General features: G+C 38.0%; 1 protein-coding gene across 2 annotated transcripts in view; it reads left to right on the forward strand.

The window, feature by feature from the left end:
- The window catches only part of CPE (carboxypeptidase E), a 152,312-nt gene that overhangs the window by 100,986 nt on the left and 38,325 nt on the right, over window positions 1–13,001 (forward strand). For both annotated transcript variants that reach the window (XM_086346183.1, XM_086346184.1), the window contains exons 3-4: window positions 1,378–1,545; window positions 12,265–12,382. In XM_086346183.1, coding sequence (XP_086202309.1) covers window positions 1,378–1,545; window positions 12,265–12,382 — 286 coding nt within the window. The remainder of the gene's footprint in view (window positions 1–1,377; window positions 1,546–12,264; window positions 12,383–13,001) is intronic.

A 13,001-nucleotide genomic window follows, 5' to 3' on the forward strand; every position in this document is an offset into this window, starting at 1 on the left:
TAACTTTCTTTCTAAAAATCCAGAAGTTTGACAGCTATCTACTCCCATGTATTGAAGAGTGATGCCATTGCTGTTTCTAAATTATATATTATATTGCCATCTACTGAAATCAAGAAATAAGGATTTTTGGCTAGATAATGTTTTATGGATGCTTAATCCTATTCTTATCTATTGATATACATGATCCATAAAGTAAAAAAAAAATAAAAATTAAAAAAAAAAAAACAAACAGGACAAAGCCTTCCTAACATAAATAAAAAGCTAATTTAGTAAATTTTAACTGTTAGAGAAACTGGGTAGTAATTATGTTTTCATAATTATGTGTGCTCCCTTTTTGTTTGGACAGGAATGCAGGACATTTTATTTGTTGTTTTCTACAGTTTGAAATAATTTTTGTGTTTAATGGGAACATATTAAAGTATATATTTAGTTTGTTAATCTATAGCTAAGAATTTGTTTTCTACATTAAAAATAAAAGATCCAATTACCATTTGACCTTGTAAAAAACCCAGTGAATTTCAGTAAGTACAATGTTGATATAATTTCTAAAGTTATGAAGAGAAAAATTCTAGTATATTCTAGTACATACAGAATTAAATTACTGACTATTTTAAAGTGATATTTAGGACTGTCAGGATGGACAAAAAACTGTCATTGCTATTTTTTGTCTTATAGATTTCAATTCCTCACAGTCTAAGCTATCTGAACTTACCTGACTTTAAGAATATGTGCATTATCTCTGTGTTAGAGATTTAGTATTAATAGTAAAACAAAAATGGAATATAACTGAATATTCTAGAAATTTGTTAAGTTCCTGGATTATATCATTGGTGAAATGAAGTTTTTAGAATTAAGCAGAAAATTTTCAATTTACAAAGTTGAAACAAAAGTTACAGAGCTTACACTTTTTCATTAAGACTATAAGAGAGAGGTAATATGTAAATAATTCATGTTAAAGTCATTTTAAGTGCCCAACCTTCTTTAGTAATTTATTCTTTCAAATATTTGTAAGTAGATTGCTGTGGTTTTCAGAGACAGTGAGCATTTTACTTAAACAAAGTAAAGAGTAGTGTGCTGTGAGACATGCCATCTACATTAATAGCTAACATATATGCAGTTTGATGTTGAATATCTTGTGTATATAATTAACATTTAAAATATTGTTCATTGAGAATGTTTTGAAAATATCCATAAAAAATGCTTTAAACCCGATACTTTCATGTGTATATCAGTTAGATAATAAAATGCCACTGTAGGAGGATATTGTTGAAATGAATAGTCTTATAAATTATTTTAAAAGCCATTAATGAAGACTTTAAATAAATGATAACATTAACAATAAATAACTGATGATTTTCCTCTGATTTTTTTTTCTAGCTTGGTGAGCTGAAGGACTGGTTCGTGGGTCGAAGCAATGCCCAGGGAATAGATCTGAACCGGAACTTTCCCGACCTGGACAGAATAGTTTATATTAATGAGAAAGAAGGTGGTCCAAATAATCATCTGTTGAAAAATCTGAAGAAAATTGTGGATCAAAACACAAAGGTAGAGAACATGTATGGTTTTCTTGGGTTCTGTTCCTCCAGCCTAAGGAAATACATCTATTATCTTCATAACAATGAAGGATGCAGAAGTGTCATGAATGCTTGTATGGGACACTTCCTGTGGCTGTGAAAGTCAAGGCTGGGGGCCTGGGGCCTGGAAACTAGTCCTGCCACTAGAATTGGTCATGAATTTATGACATTGAATGTAACAATAAGGGAAGGAGGGAGGAACCCAGTTGTCTAGAAAGTGTTTTTGGCCTATTTAGGAGCCCTTTATCAGCATATGGGCGCGCGGGAGCAGTGGGGCCATGCTGCGGGCCTGGGCCATGGCTGCCGCCGATGCTGAGGTGGTTCTGGCGAAGGGGGAGACCCTGGAGGACTGCGGCCTGGGAGCCGAGCTGCCGAGCGAAGCTCCGGCAGTAAAGAATCTGCCTGCAGTGTAGGAGACCTGGGTTCGAACTCTGGGTTGGGAAGATCCCCTGAAGAAGGAAATGGCAACCCACTCCAGTATCCTTGCCAGGAAAATCTCATGGACTGCAGGCTGCAGTCCATGGGGTCGCAAAGAGTCAGGCACGACTGAGCGACTAACACTATCAGCACATTTGATTTGCTTCTCCTACAGCATTTTACACTGTTGACTTTTTCTTCTTTTCCAGAACTTTCTCCTGCTTTGCACAACTCTACTTTCTTCTACCTCTTCTAGTACCTTTTAAATCACTTCTGAGTTTCTTTCCCTGCTTCTTCTGCCTTGGCTTAAACACTGGCCTTTAGGGTCCCATCTGCTACCCTTATTTCTCTCCCTGGGTTTCTATCCTCTTCTGTACCTTCAGTGTGTTGTTGATCAGTCCCTTTATGTGGTGACATCTAGGGCCTCAAACTTAGCATGGCCAGAAATAAATTTTTTCCTGAGAAAACACTATTCTCTCATTTACTCGATTATCAAGACCTTGAATTTTCTGTCTGTCACCACTCCCTGCACATGTTACCAGATCTTGGTGACACTCTCAGCCTCTCTCTTCTCTGAAAACTCAGGCCGTATGGTCTTCTGTTCTGATGAGGAAAGTAACCCCCATCCTTGTTTTGGGTTCAGCCTCTCCCAACTCCTTTCAGTCTTCTCAAATTCCTCCGGAGTGATTTTCATACAGAAATAAATGCTGTATTGGTTAAAAACTCTAAACTTGTCAGGTCTCCATTGCTCCAAAGAATAAAGTAAAAACTCAAAATGTGAGGCCACTGTGATGATTTAGTGTGAAGATTCTGGAGGCAGCCAGCTTGGTTCAAATGTTGGTTCTGTCCTTGCTGTATGAGTTTTACAAAGTTATTTAACCACTGTGTGCTTCTTTGTCTTCATTTGAAATATGGAGATAATTGTAATATCTATTGCATAGAGTATCTATGCATTTGAGAGGATTGAGTGAGTTAGTACATATGAAGGGCTTGAGGCCAGGATCTAGAATTCTTACTACTGTGTCGGCATTGTTTCTCAGTGCTTTATTATGGACCACAGGGTCAAATGGACACACACCCACCCACTAAACATTGAGTTTGAAGCTTATACTGTTTGAATGCTGTTTTTAGTTCCATGGAGGGGAGGTGAGTCCATTGTGGAGGAATGGCGAGGACTACTGGTCCCTCTGCCTCTTGTGTCTTTCCTGGCAATTCCACTCTTACTTATCAACTTCTTCTAGTACCTTTCTAAGTGAGAGATTGGAAAGGACAGCCATTTTATTATAGCTCCAGGACCATTCAAATTTCCCTTGGCCCCTAGCAGCTGCCAGCTCAGCCACTCCTTAATCTGGCTTTGATATGCCATGTACTCCTTAAATGTACCATCTTCTAATAACTTTATATCTTCATATGTGTGCTTATTCCAGCTGTTCACAGTGCTTTTCACTTCCCTTCCATATCACCTCCTCTGTGAAGCCTTTCTCTGCTCTTCCAGACATTCTGTTAAGCCTGCCTTTATGTTCTTTATATATACTTCCAGCCTGGTGTTTATAGTTATATAGAACTTTATATATGTCATATATATGTCATATGACATATGTCATATGTCATACTATTTGTTTATATAGCTGTTTTTCTTTTTGATTTTAGATTTAAGTCCCTTGATTACAGGAATTAGAATTCCTATTTTAATCTAACATATAGTAGGCTTAAAGCCTATTATGAATGAGTTCAATCCAGCCTGGCAAGCATATCACAACATCTGAAAACCGGCTGCTGGAGCTCCAGACATGCACTCAGCACATGGCTGGGATACTTGTTAGAAGATCCAGGAGAAAGAGTCTCAGATTATTTGTATAAAATTCTTAAAATTTTTCTGTCTATATTTAGAATTCATCCTAGAAACCTGGACTGAGTCTATAAATGGGGATCAGTCTTTGAAAGGGCTGCCTGGGGCCAAGGATTTTGGCAGAACATGATAAATGGGTGACTTAAACACTCTTGCCTCTGAGTCACAGGTCTTCATTTTTTCTGCTCCTAAACCAATTTTCCTGGGAGAAGGGAAGGCTAGAAAAGAAAAGGTCAGGGGTAATCAGAAGGGAAAAGAGGATAGTCCTGTGTGACATGGCATAAGACAGAAATGAAAAATTGTTCTGAAAGCTTAGTGTGGCTGTCTTCCCAAATTTTCCCCATTGCCCATGCTGTCTGTTACAACTAAGAAATGAGAGCATCTTCTTCTGTGAGAGCATTAAAATCACAACTAGCTGTTGAATGACCATCAATAGGAGGACACTGGAACCCACCACAAAAGGATACTCCACATCTAAAGACAAAGAAGAGACTACAGAGAAATGATAGAAGGGGTGCAATCATGATAAAATCAAATTCCATACCTGCTGGTGGATGACCTGCAAACTGGAGAACAATAATACCAAAGAAGTTCTCTCACTGTTGTGAAGATTCTGAACCCCACATCAGGCTTCCCTGCCTGGGGATCCAACAAAGGGACTAGGAATTCCCAAGGAACTTGACCTTGAGGGCCAGTAGGATTTGACTATAGGACTTCCACAGGACTGGGGGAAACAGAAACTTCAGTTTTGGAGGGCACAAATAAAAATCCTGTGCACACCAAGACCCAGAGGAAAGGAACAGTGACTTCACAGAAGACTGAACCAAAATGAAGGGTTTCCTGTGGAGGTGTGGGTCAGCAGGGGCTCACCACAGGGACTAGGACACTGGCAGCAATAGTCTGGGATGGTCTTCCTCGATGAAAGCCCTCTTGGAGGTCACCATTAACTCTACCATAAAGCCCATAGACCCCAGGGCTGGGTGGCTCAGGCCAAACAACTATCAGGGAGGGAGTGCAACCACACCCATAAGCAGATAATTGGATTAAAGCTTTACTGAGCAAGGCCCTGCCCACCAGAGCAAGACCCAGTTTTTCCCACTACCAGTCCCTCCCATCAGGAACCATACACAAGCCTCTTAGCCTCTTCCATCAGAGGGCATACAGAAGAAGCAAGAAGAACCACAGTCTCATAGCAGCTAAAACAAAAACCACATTACAGAAAGCTAATCATGATAGAAAAGGCAGAGGAACCAGAGATCAAATTGCCAACATCCGCTGGATCATGGAAACAGTAAGAGAGTTCCAGAAAAACATCTATTTCTGCTTTATTGACTATGCCAAAGCCTTTGACTGTGTGGATCACAATAAACTGTGGAAAATTCTGAAAGAGATGGGAATGCCAGACCACCTGACCTGTCTCTTGAGAAACCTATATGCAGGTCAGGAAGCAACAATTAGAACTGGACATGGAACAACAGACTGGTTCCAAATAGGAAAAGGAGTACATCAAGGCTGTATATTGTCACCCTGCTTATTTAACTTATATGCAGAGTACATCATGAGAAACACTGGACTGGAAGAAGCACAAGCTGGAATCAAGATTGCTTGGAGAAACATCAATAACCTCAGATATGCAGATGACACCACCCTTATGGCAGAAAGTGAAGAGCAACTAAAAAGCCTCTTGATGAAAGTGAAAGAGGAGAGTGAAAAAGTTGGCTTAAAGCTCCACATTCAGAAAACAAAGATCATGGCATCTGGTCCTGTCACTTCATGGGAAATAGATGGGGAAACAGTGGAAACAGTGTCAGACTTTATTTGGAGGGGCTCCAAAATCACTACAGATGGTGACTGCAGCCATGAAATTAAAAGACGCTTAATCCTTGGAAGAAAAGTTATGACCAACCTAGATAGTATATTCAAAAGCAGAGACATTACTTTGCCAACAACGGTCCATCTAGTCAAGGCTATGGTTTTTCCAGTGGTCATGTATGGTAGTGAGAGTTGGACTATGAAGAAAGCTGAGAGCCGAAGAACTGATGCTTTTGAACTGTGGTGTGGGAGAAGACTCTTGAGAGTCCCTTGGACTTCAAGGAGATCCAACCAGTCCATTCTAAAGGAGATCAGTCATGGGTATTCTTTGGAAGGAATGATGCTAAAGCTGAAACTCCAGTACTTAGGCCACCTCATGCGAAGAGCTGACTCATTGGAAAAGACTCTGATGCTGGGAGGGATTGGGGGCAGGAGGAAAAGGGGATGACAGAGGATGAGATGGCTGGATGGCATCACCAACTCGATAGACGTGAGTGTGAGTGAACTCCGGGAGTTGGTGATGGACAGGAAGGCCTGGTGTGCTGCAATTCACAGGGTCACAAATAGCTGGACATGACTGAGTGACTGAACTTAACTGAACTGAACTGAATCATGATGAAAAAGCAGAAAGTTATGTCCCAGATGAAGGGAGAAGATAAAACCCCAGAAAAATAACTAACTGAAGTGGGGACAGGCAACCTTCCAGAGAAACAATTCAGAGTAATGAATAATGAAGATGGTCTAGGATCTTGGGAAAACAATGGAGAAGATGTGAAGGAAGCAATAACAGAATAATTGAGGCAGAAAGATAAATGACCTTGGGGACAAAATGGTGGAAATCACTGCCACAGAACAGAATATAGAAAAAAGAATGAAAAGAAATGAAGACAGCCTGAGAGACCTATGGGACAATATTAAATGCAGCAATGTTTGCATTACAGAAGTCCCAAAAGGAGAAGAGAGAGAGAAAGGTCCTGAGAATATATTTGAAGACATAATAACTGAAAACTTCCCTACCATAGGGAAGGAACTAGTCAACCAAGTCCAGGAAACACAGAGAGTCCCGGGTAGGATAAACCCATGGAGGAACACATCAAAGCACATAGTGATCAAATTAACAAAAATTAAAGACAAAGATAACATATTGAAAGCAACAAGGGAAAAACAACAAATAACGTAAAGGAACTCACATCAGGCTGATTTCTCAACAGAAACTCTACAAGCCAGAGGAAATGGCATGATACATTTAAACTGATGAAAGGGAAGAACCTACAACCAAGAATACTCTACCCAGCAAAACTCTCCTTCAGAGTTGATAGAGAAATCAAAAACTTTCCAGACAAGCAAAGGTTAAGAGAATGAGGCACCACCAGACCAACTTGAAAACAAATGCTAAAGGAACTTCTCTGGGCAGGAAACACAAGAGAAGGAAAAGACCTACAGAAAATAAACCCCAAACAATTAATAAAATGGCAACAGTATCATGTATATTAATAATTACTTTAAATGTAAATGGGTTAAATGCACCAGCCAAAAAACATAGATTGACTAGGTGGATGAAAACATGTGCATGTGTGCACTTCCACTTACCACATCACTCTACTTGACCCCAAAATTGTATGTAATTATTTTACATTGTTAAGTTAATCATGTTACTATTATGGCTTGCAATTGTAATTATCTTTTACTTTTTGTCTATTGCTTATGAAAACTGATAAACATCTTATACTATTGTATAAAAAAAGACACTAAGCAACGAGAAAAAGAATTCTTGTTACCAATCATAGAACAATCATGAAATAAACTCATGTTGACAGGATATTAGATTAACAGTTTTAGTGAAAATGCTGTCATTTTCAGCCAGCACTGCCATCCTTTTCCCCAATGGAACCTATATAATATTTCTGTAAGCTTTATATTAGATATTTTCATATATCTAGTTTAAGAAATACTTTAAAAAGATGCATGTTCATGAAACTTAAAAAAAATTAGAGCTTTTATTTTAAAAAGTCTCTTTGCCAATACCTTTCCTGGGTATTATAAAGGTAATAAAAAGAGAAACATATAAAAATTAAGTTTTGAACTCTTTTCAGGAACAGAAGCAAGATTTGTTTATATTTTACTAAATCTTCAGTAAATCGGCTTAAATCATGGATGATATTGCCCATGTCTGCCTTATCTCCTTTTTCCATCTTTGTCAATTAGGCTTAGACAGTGTTTTGATATGGCCCAGTACAAGATACATAGTAGGCATTTCATTAATGTTATTACACATCACCCCTTTCTCACTTCACTCTTAGCCTTTTAATGCTTTGTAGGTATGTCCAGTTCAGTTCAGTCTCTCAGTTATGTCCAACTCTTTGCAATGCCATGGCATGAAGCACGCCAGGTCTCCCTGTACATCACCATCTCCTGGAGTTTACTCAAACTCATGTCCATTGGGTCAGTGATGCCATCCAACCATTTCATCCTCTGTCGTCCCCTTCTCCTCCTGCCGTCAATCTTTCCCAGCATCAGGGTCTTTTCAAATAAATCAGATCTTCCCATCAGGTGGCCAAAGTATTGGAGTTTCAGCTTCAACATCAGTCCTTCCAGTGAACATTCAGGACTGATTTCCTTTAGGATAGACTGGTTGGGTCTCCTTGCAGTCCAAGGACTGTCAGGAGTCTTCTCCAGCACCACAGTTCAAAAGCATCAGTTCTTCAGTGCTCAGCTTTCTTTACGGTCCAACTCTCACATCCATACATGACCAATGGAAAAACCATAGCCTTGACTAGACAGATCTTTGTTGGCAAAGTCATGTCTCTGCTTTTGAATATGCTATCTAGGTTGGTCATAACTTTCCTTACAAGGAGTAAACGTCTTTTAATTTCATGGCTTCGGTCACCATCTGCAGTGATTTTGGAGCCCAAAAAAATGAAGTCTCTCACTGTTTCCACTGTCTCCCCATCTATTTGCCATGAAGTGATGGGACTGCATGCCATGATCTTCGTTTTCTGAATGTTGAGCTTTAAGCCAACTTTTTCATTCTCCTCTTTCACTTTCATGAAGAGGCTCTTTAGTTCTTCACTTTCTGCCATAACGGTGGTGTCATCTGCATATCTGAGGTTATTGATATTTCTCCCAGAAATCTTGATTCCAGCTTGTTCTTCCTCCAGCCCAGCATTTCTCATGATGTATATAAGTTAAATAAGCGGGATGATGATATACAGCTCTGAGGTACTCCTTTCCCAATTTGGAACCAGTCTGTTGTTCCATGTCCAGTTCTAACTGTTCCTTCCTGAACTGCATACAGATTTCTCAGGAGGCAGGTCAGGTGGTCTGGTATTCCCATCTCTTTCAGAATTTTCCACAGTTTATTGTGATCCAGACAGTCAAAGGCTTTGACATAATCAATAAAGCAGAAGTAAATGTTTTTCTGGAACTCTCTTGCTTTTTTGATGATCCAGCAGATGTTGGCAGTTTGATCTCTGGTTCCTCTGCGTTTTCTAAAATGAGCTTGAACATCTGGAAGTTCATGGTTTGGTTCACATACTGTTGAAACCTGGCTTAGAAAATTTTGAGCATTACTTTACTAGCATGTGAGATGAGTGCAATTGTGTGGTAGTTTAAGCATTCTTTGGCATTGCCTTTCTTAAGGATTGGACTGAAAGCTGACCTTTTCCAGTCCTGTGGCCACTGCTGAGTTTTTCCAATTTGCTGGCATACTGAGTGCAGCACTTTCACAGCATCATCTTTTAGGATTTGAAATAGCTCAAATGTAGGTATGTAGGTTCTGTGTTTATATATATCTATAGATATAGATAGGTATGGATACAGATACATACCTATAGATATAATTAATTTATAACATTATTTAATTTGAAGCATACAACATATTGATTTGATATTTGTATATATTGTGAGATGATTGTATAACAATCTAGTTAACATTTATCACCATACATAGTTACAGTTTTTTTTTTCTTGTTTGTAATGAGAACTTTTAAGATATTTTCTCTTAGCAACTTTCAAGTATACAATACAGTATTATTAACTATATTATCCATGCTACACATTACATGTCTAGGATTTATTTTATAATCCAAAGTTTTTAATTTGCTTCTGGCAACCATCAGTCTCTTCTCTGTATCATTAGAAGGTGAAAGTTGCTTAGTCAGGTCTCACTCTTTGTGACCCCATGGACTATACAGCCCATGGAATTCTCCAGGCCAGAATATTGGAGCGGGTAGACTTTCCTTTCCCCAGGGGATTGTCCCAACCCAGGGGTCGAATCCAGATCTCCTGCATTGCAGGCGGATTCTTTGCCAACTGAGCTATGAGGGAAGATGCTGTATCATTAGAGTGGTAGATGCTGTATCATTAGAGTGGTTTTAAAACTATAGAGTTGTAGGAATGAAGGATTAAAAAGGCAGATTCTTTATTTACAGTAGGCAAGATATGGCAGCAACAGATACTAGATAAAGAAGCACACACACACATACACACATAATGGAAAACTACTCAACCATAAAAAAGAGTAAAATGTTGCCATTTACAACAACATGGATGGATATGGATGGTATTAAGTGGACTAAATCAGGCATAGATAGATAAATACTGTATGGTATCACCTATTTGTGAAATCTAAAATATAAAACAGACTAGTGACTATAAGAAAAAGGAGCAGACTCACAGATATAGAGAACTAGTGGTTACCAGTGTGGAGGGGGAGGGGGAAGGGGAAGAGATAGATAGGGGTAGGGGATTACGAGGGTCAAACTACTATGAATAAAATAAATAAGCCACACGGATATATTGTACAGCACAGGGAATATAGCCAGTATTTTATAATAACTATAAATGGAATATAACCTTTAAAAATTGAAAATCACTATGCTGTATACCTGAAACTCATGTAATATTGTACATCAACTATATGTCAGTTAAAAAATTCAGATTCCTGTGAATGTTGAATCAGGAAGTCTGGGGTGTATATGCAATGGGGTTGAGTTATGGAAAGGAACATACATTTTTACCAAGTCCTCCAGATGCTCTCTTTGCTCTTCTGAACCTCTCTGAGCACAGGGTCCCTTCTGTTCCCTGGAGTTCCTCCTGCTGAATCATTTCTCATCTGCCCTCGAGGTCTTCAGTCTGGTTATGTCCACCATTGTCTAGGCTCAGTATATGGGCCTTGGCTTGGATTGCATCCAAACAATGATTACATCAAATAATTATATTAAATACTTGCTTTTAGTGGCTAGAGTTGTGAAGAATATAGAATAAACATGGCTTTGATATATTTTAAGAGCCAAGCTATATAATTATAGAGCATAACATTTGAACTATAGTTATAGTCTCTCAATGAAAGTTTAAAAAATAGGTTATATTTGGCTTTAGATTCTGTTAAGGACTGGCTTAACCAGCCCCATTTAGGGGTGCTCCAAAGCCACCTCTATGGATTAGTTAAATATGTGATTACAGTACTGAGGATAGTTCAGCATTTAGTCAGCCTAAAAGACTCTATTAATAGTCAAAGAGAAATTAAGTTTAACTGATCAAATTGTGGAGTTTGTTTGTTTTTGAACATTTAGTAACATGAACATTGTATACAGTATATGTAAGAAATAGTCTCTGTATAGGAACTAACAGTAGGCAAAAATCTAGTAGTCACATACTATTTTGTGTACTCAGGACTGTATTATTTTTTCTTTTTCTCTTTTTAAAAAGCAGGTTTATTAACATATGATTTACATAACATAGAACTCACCCATGTGAAGTATATAATCCAGTGGTTTTTAGATATTCTGTCCCTAAGAACAATGTGAACCATATTTCCAGTGGGGGGGCGGGGGCGGGGTGGGAATCAAATAAAAAAGGTAATTGGGAGTTTGAGAGTCTTCCTAGTTGCTATTAAAAACACATCACATAAAAGTGTCAAGCTTTTGGCTCAGATTAATTCTTTGGTGTAGATTTCTTTCCTCCTTTGTTTTGCTTCCAAGGTAAGAGGGGCTGTGAATCTTTCAAAAGACCACATGAATTCCTAAATTGCTGTTGTCTTAAATTTATATTAAAAAAAAAAAGAAAAAAATAAATTTGAGATGATCATCCCAAAGTACATTATTTGGTGGTGAAATCTGAAAAAGACCCAATTTAATTTTTTTATAGGAAAAATGTTGAGGTTGTTGAAGGGAATTGGAGAAATAGTATACAAAACTCAGAAAGAAAATCTACCACCTTTCTTGAGTTGAACCACCCTAAAGAAGAACCTTGTTTGGCTCAGCTATTTTCTTTTCTCCTTGTCTTATCATTATTATTAACAAGTTCAGATGGAGATGTACCCAAATTTGTAAATGATTTGTATGCTGTTTTTCAAGTTACAAAGAAATAAAACTGGCAGCTTTTAAATAGAACTTTTAAGGAAATAGAAATATTTTTTATTATAAGTCTGAGAAAGATAGAGATGAGGAATGCTCCTCTTTTCTTTTTTCTATGAAAACAATCACAGAGTGCTTGGAATATGACAAGATTTCAGTTGTCATTGTTCTTACCTTTTATATGTCTTTTCTGTCAAGTGACCCCACCAACGACTGCCACATTTAGAATCCTTTTAACCTCTAATCTTTAATATAGCTTGCTCCTGAGACGAAGGCTGTCATTCATTGGATTATGGATATTCCTTTTGTGCTCTCTGCCAATCTTCACGGAGGAGACCTTGTGGCCAATTATCCATATGATGAGACGAGGAGTGGTAGGTGTTCTTCCTGTTTCTATAATTCATTCAAGGTTTACAATTACTTTACAAGGGTTTATTGAATGATTTCTGTAATATTCTTTTAAGGAACTGGTTGTTCAGTGATTTTGCCTATAGAAATACATCTGTTGAACTGGAATATCCCCTGTTTCATGTGGCATTGGTATATATCTGGCAACAAAAGACTGTAATTTTTTAAAAAAAAATTTAAATGAAGAGAAACATAATTACTTAGGTAAGAGAAAGGGGAAAAACAAAAGTTGTGAACTTGGGTAACTCTTGGATTCCGATAAATGGAGGAATAATGGATCTATGTAGCTTTATGTACAAGACAGCTTAAAACTGAAGGCAAACTTTTAGAACTCCATCAGGGGCCCATGAATATCTCTGCATGTGTCTTATTATGCATTCACACTTCTACATTTGGAACTGTTTCTTGGTGGTGTCAGGGAGAAGAAGTGATGCTTTGATTTTCTTTAACTAGTTTTAGCTAATCTTCAGACACAGCAAACTTTAGCCAGATAGATATTCTCCGCTTAATTTTTGTTGTTCCAAGAAATTACCCTCTTTGAATCAATTTTCAGGAGACTTTGAAGAGTTAGGTCTTTATAATACA

This window comes from Bos grunniens, chromosome 17 (genome assembly GCF_055505025.1).
Source record: "Bos grunniens cultivar Pamir isolate PY7600 chromosome 17, Bosgru_T2T1.0, whole genome shotgun sequence".
Taxonomy (NCBI): Eukaryota; Metazoa; Chordata; class Mammalia; order Artiodactyla; family Bovidae; genus Bos; species Bos grunniens.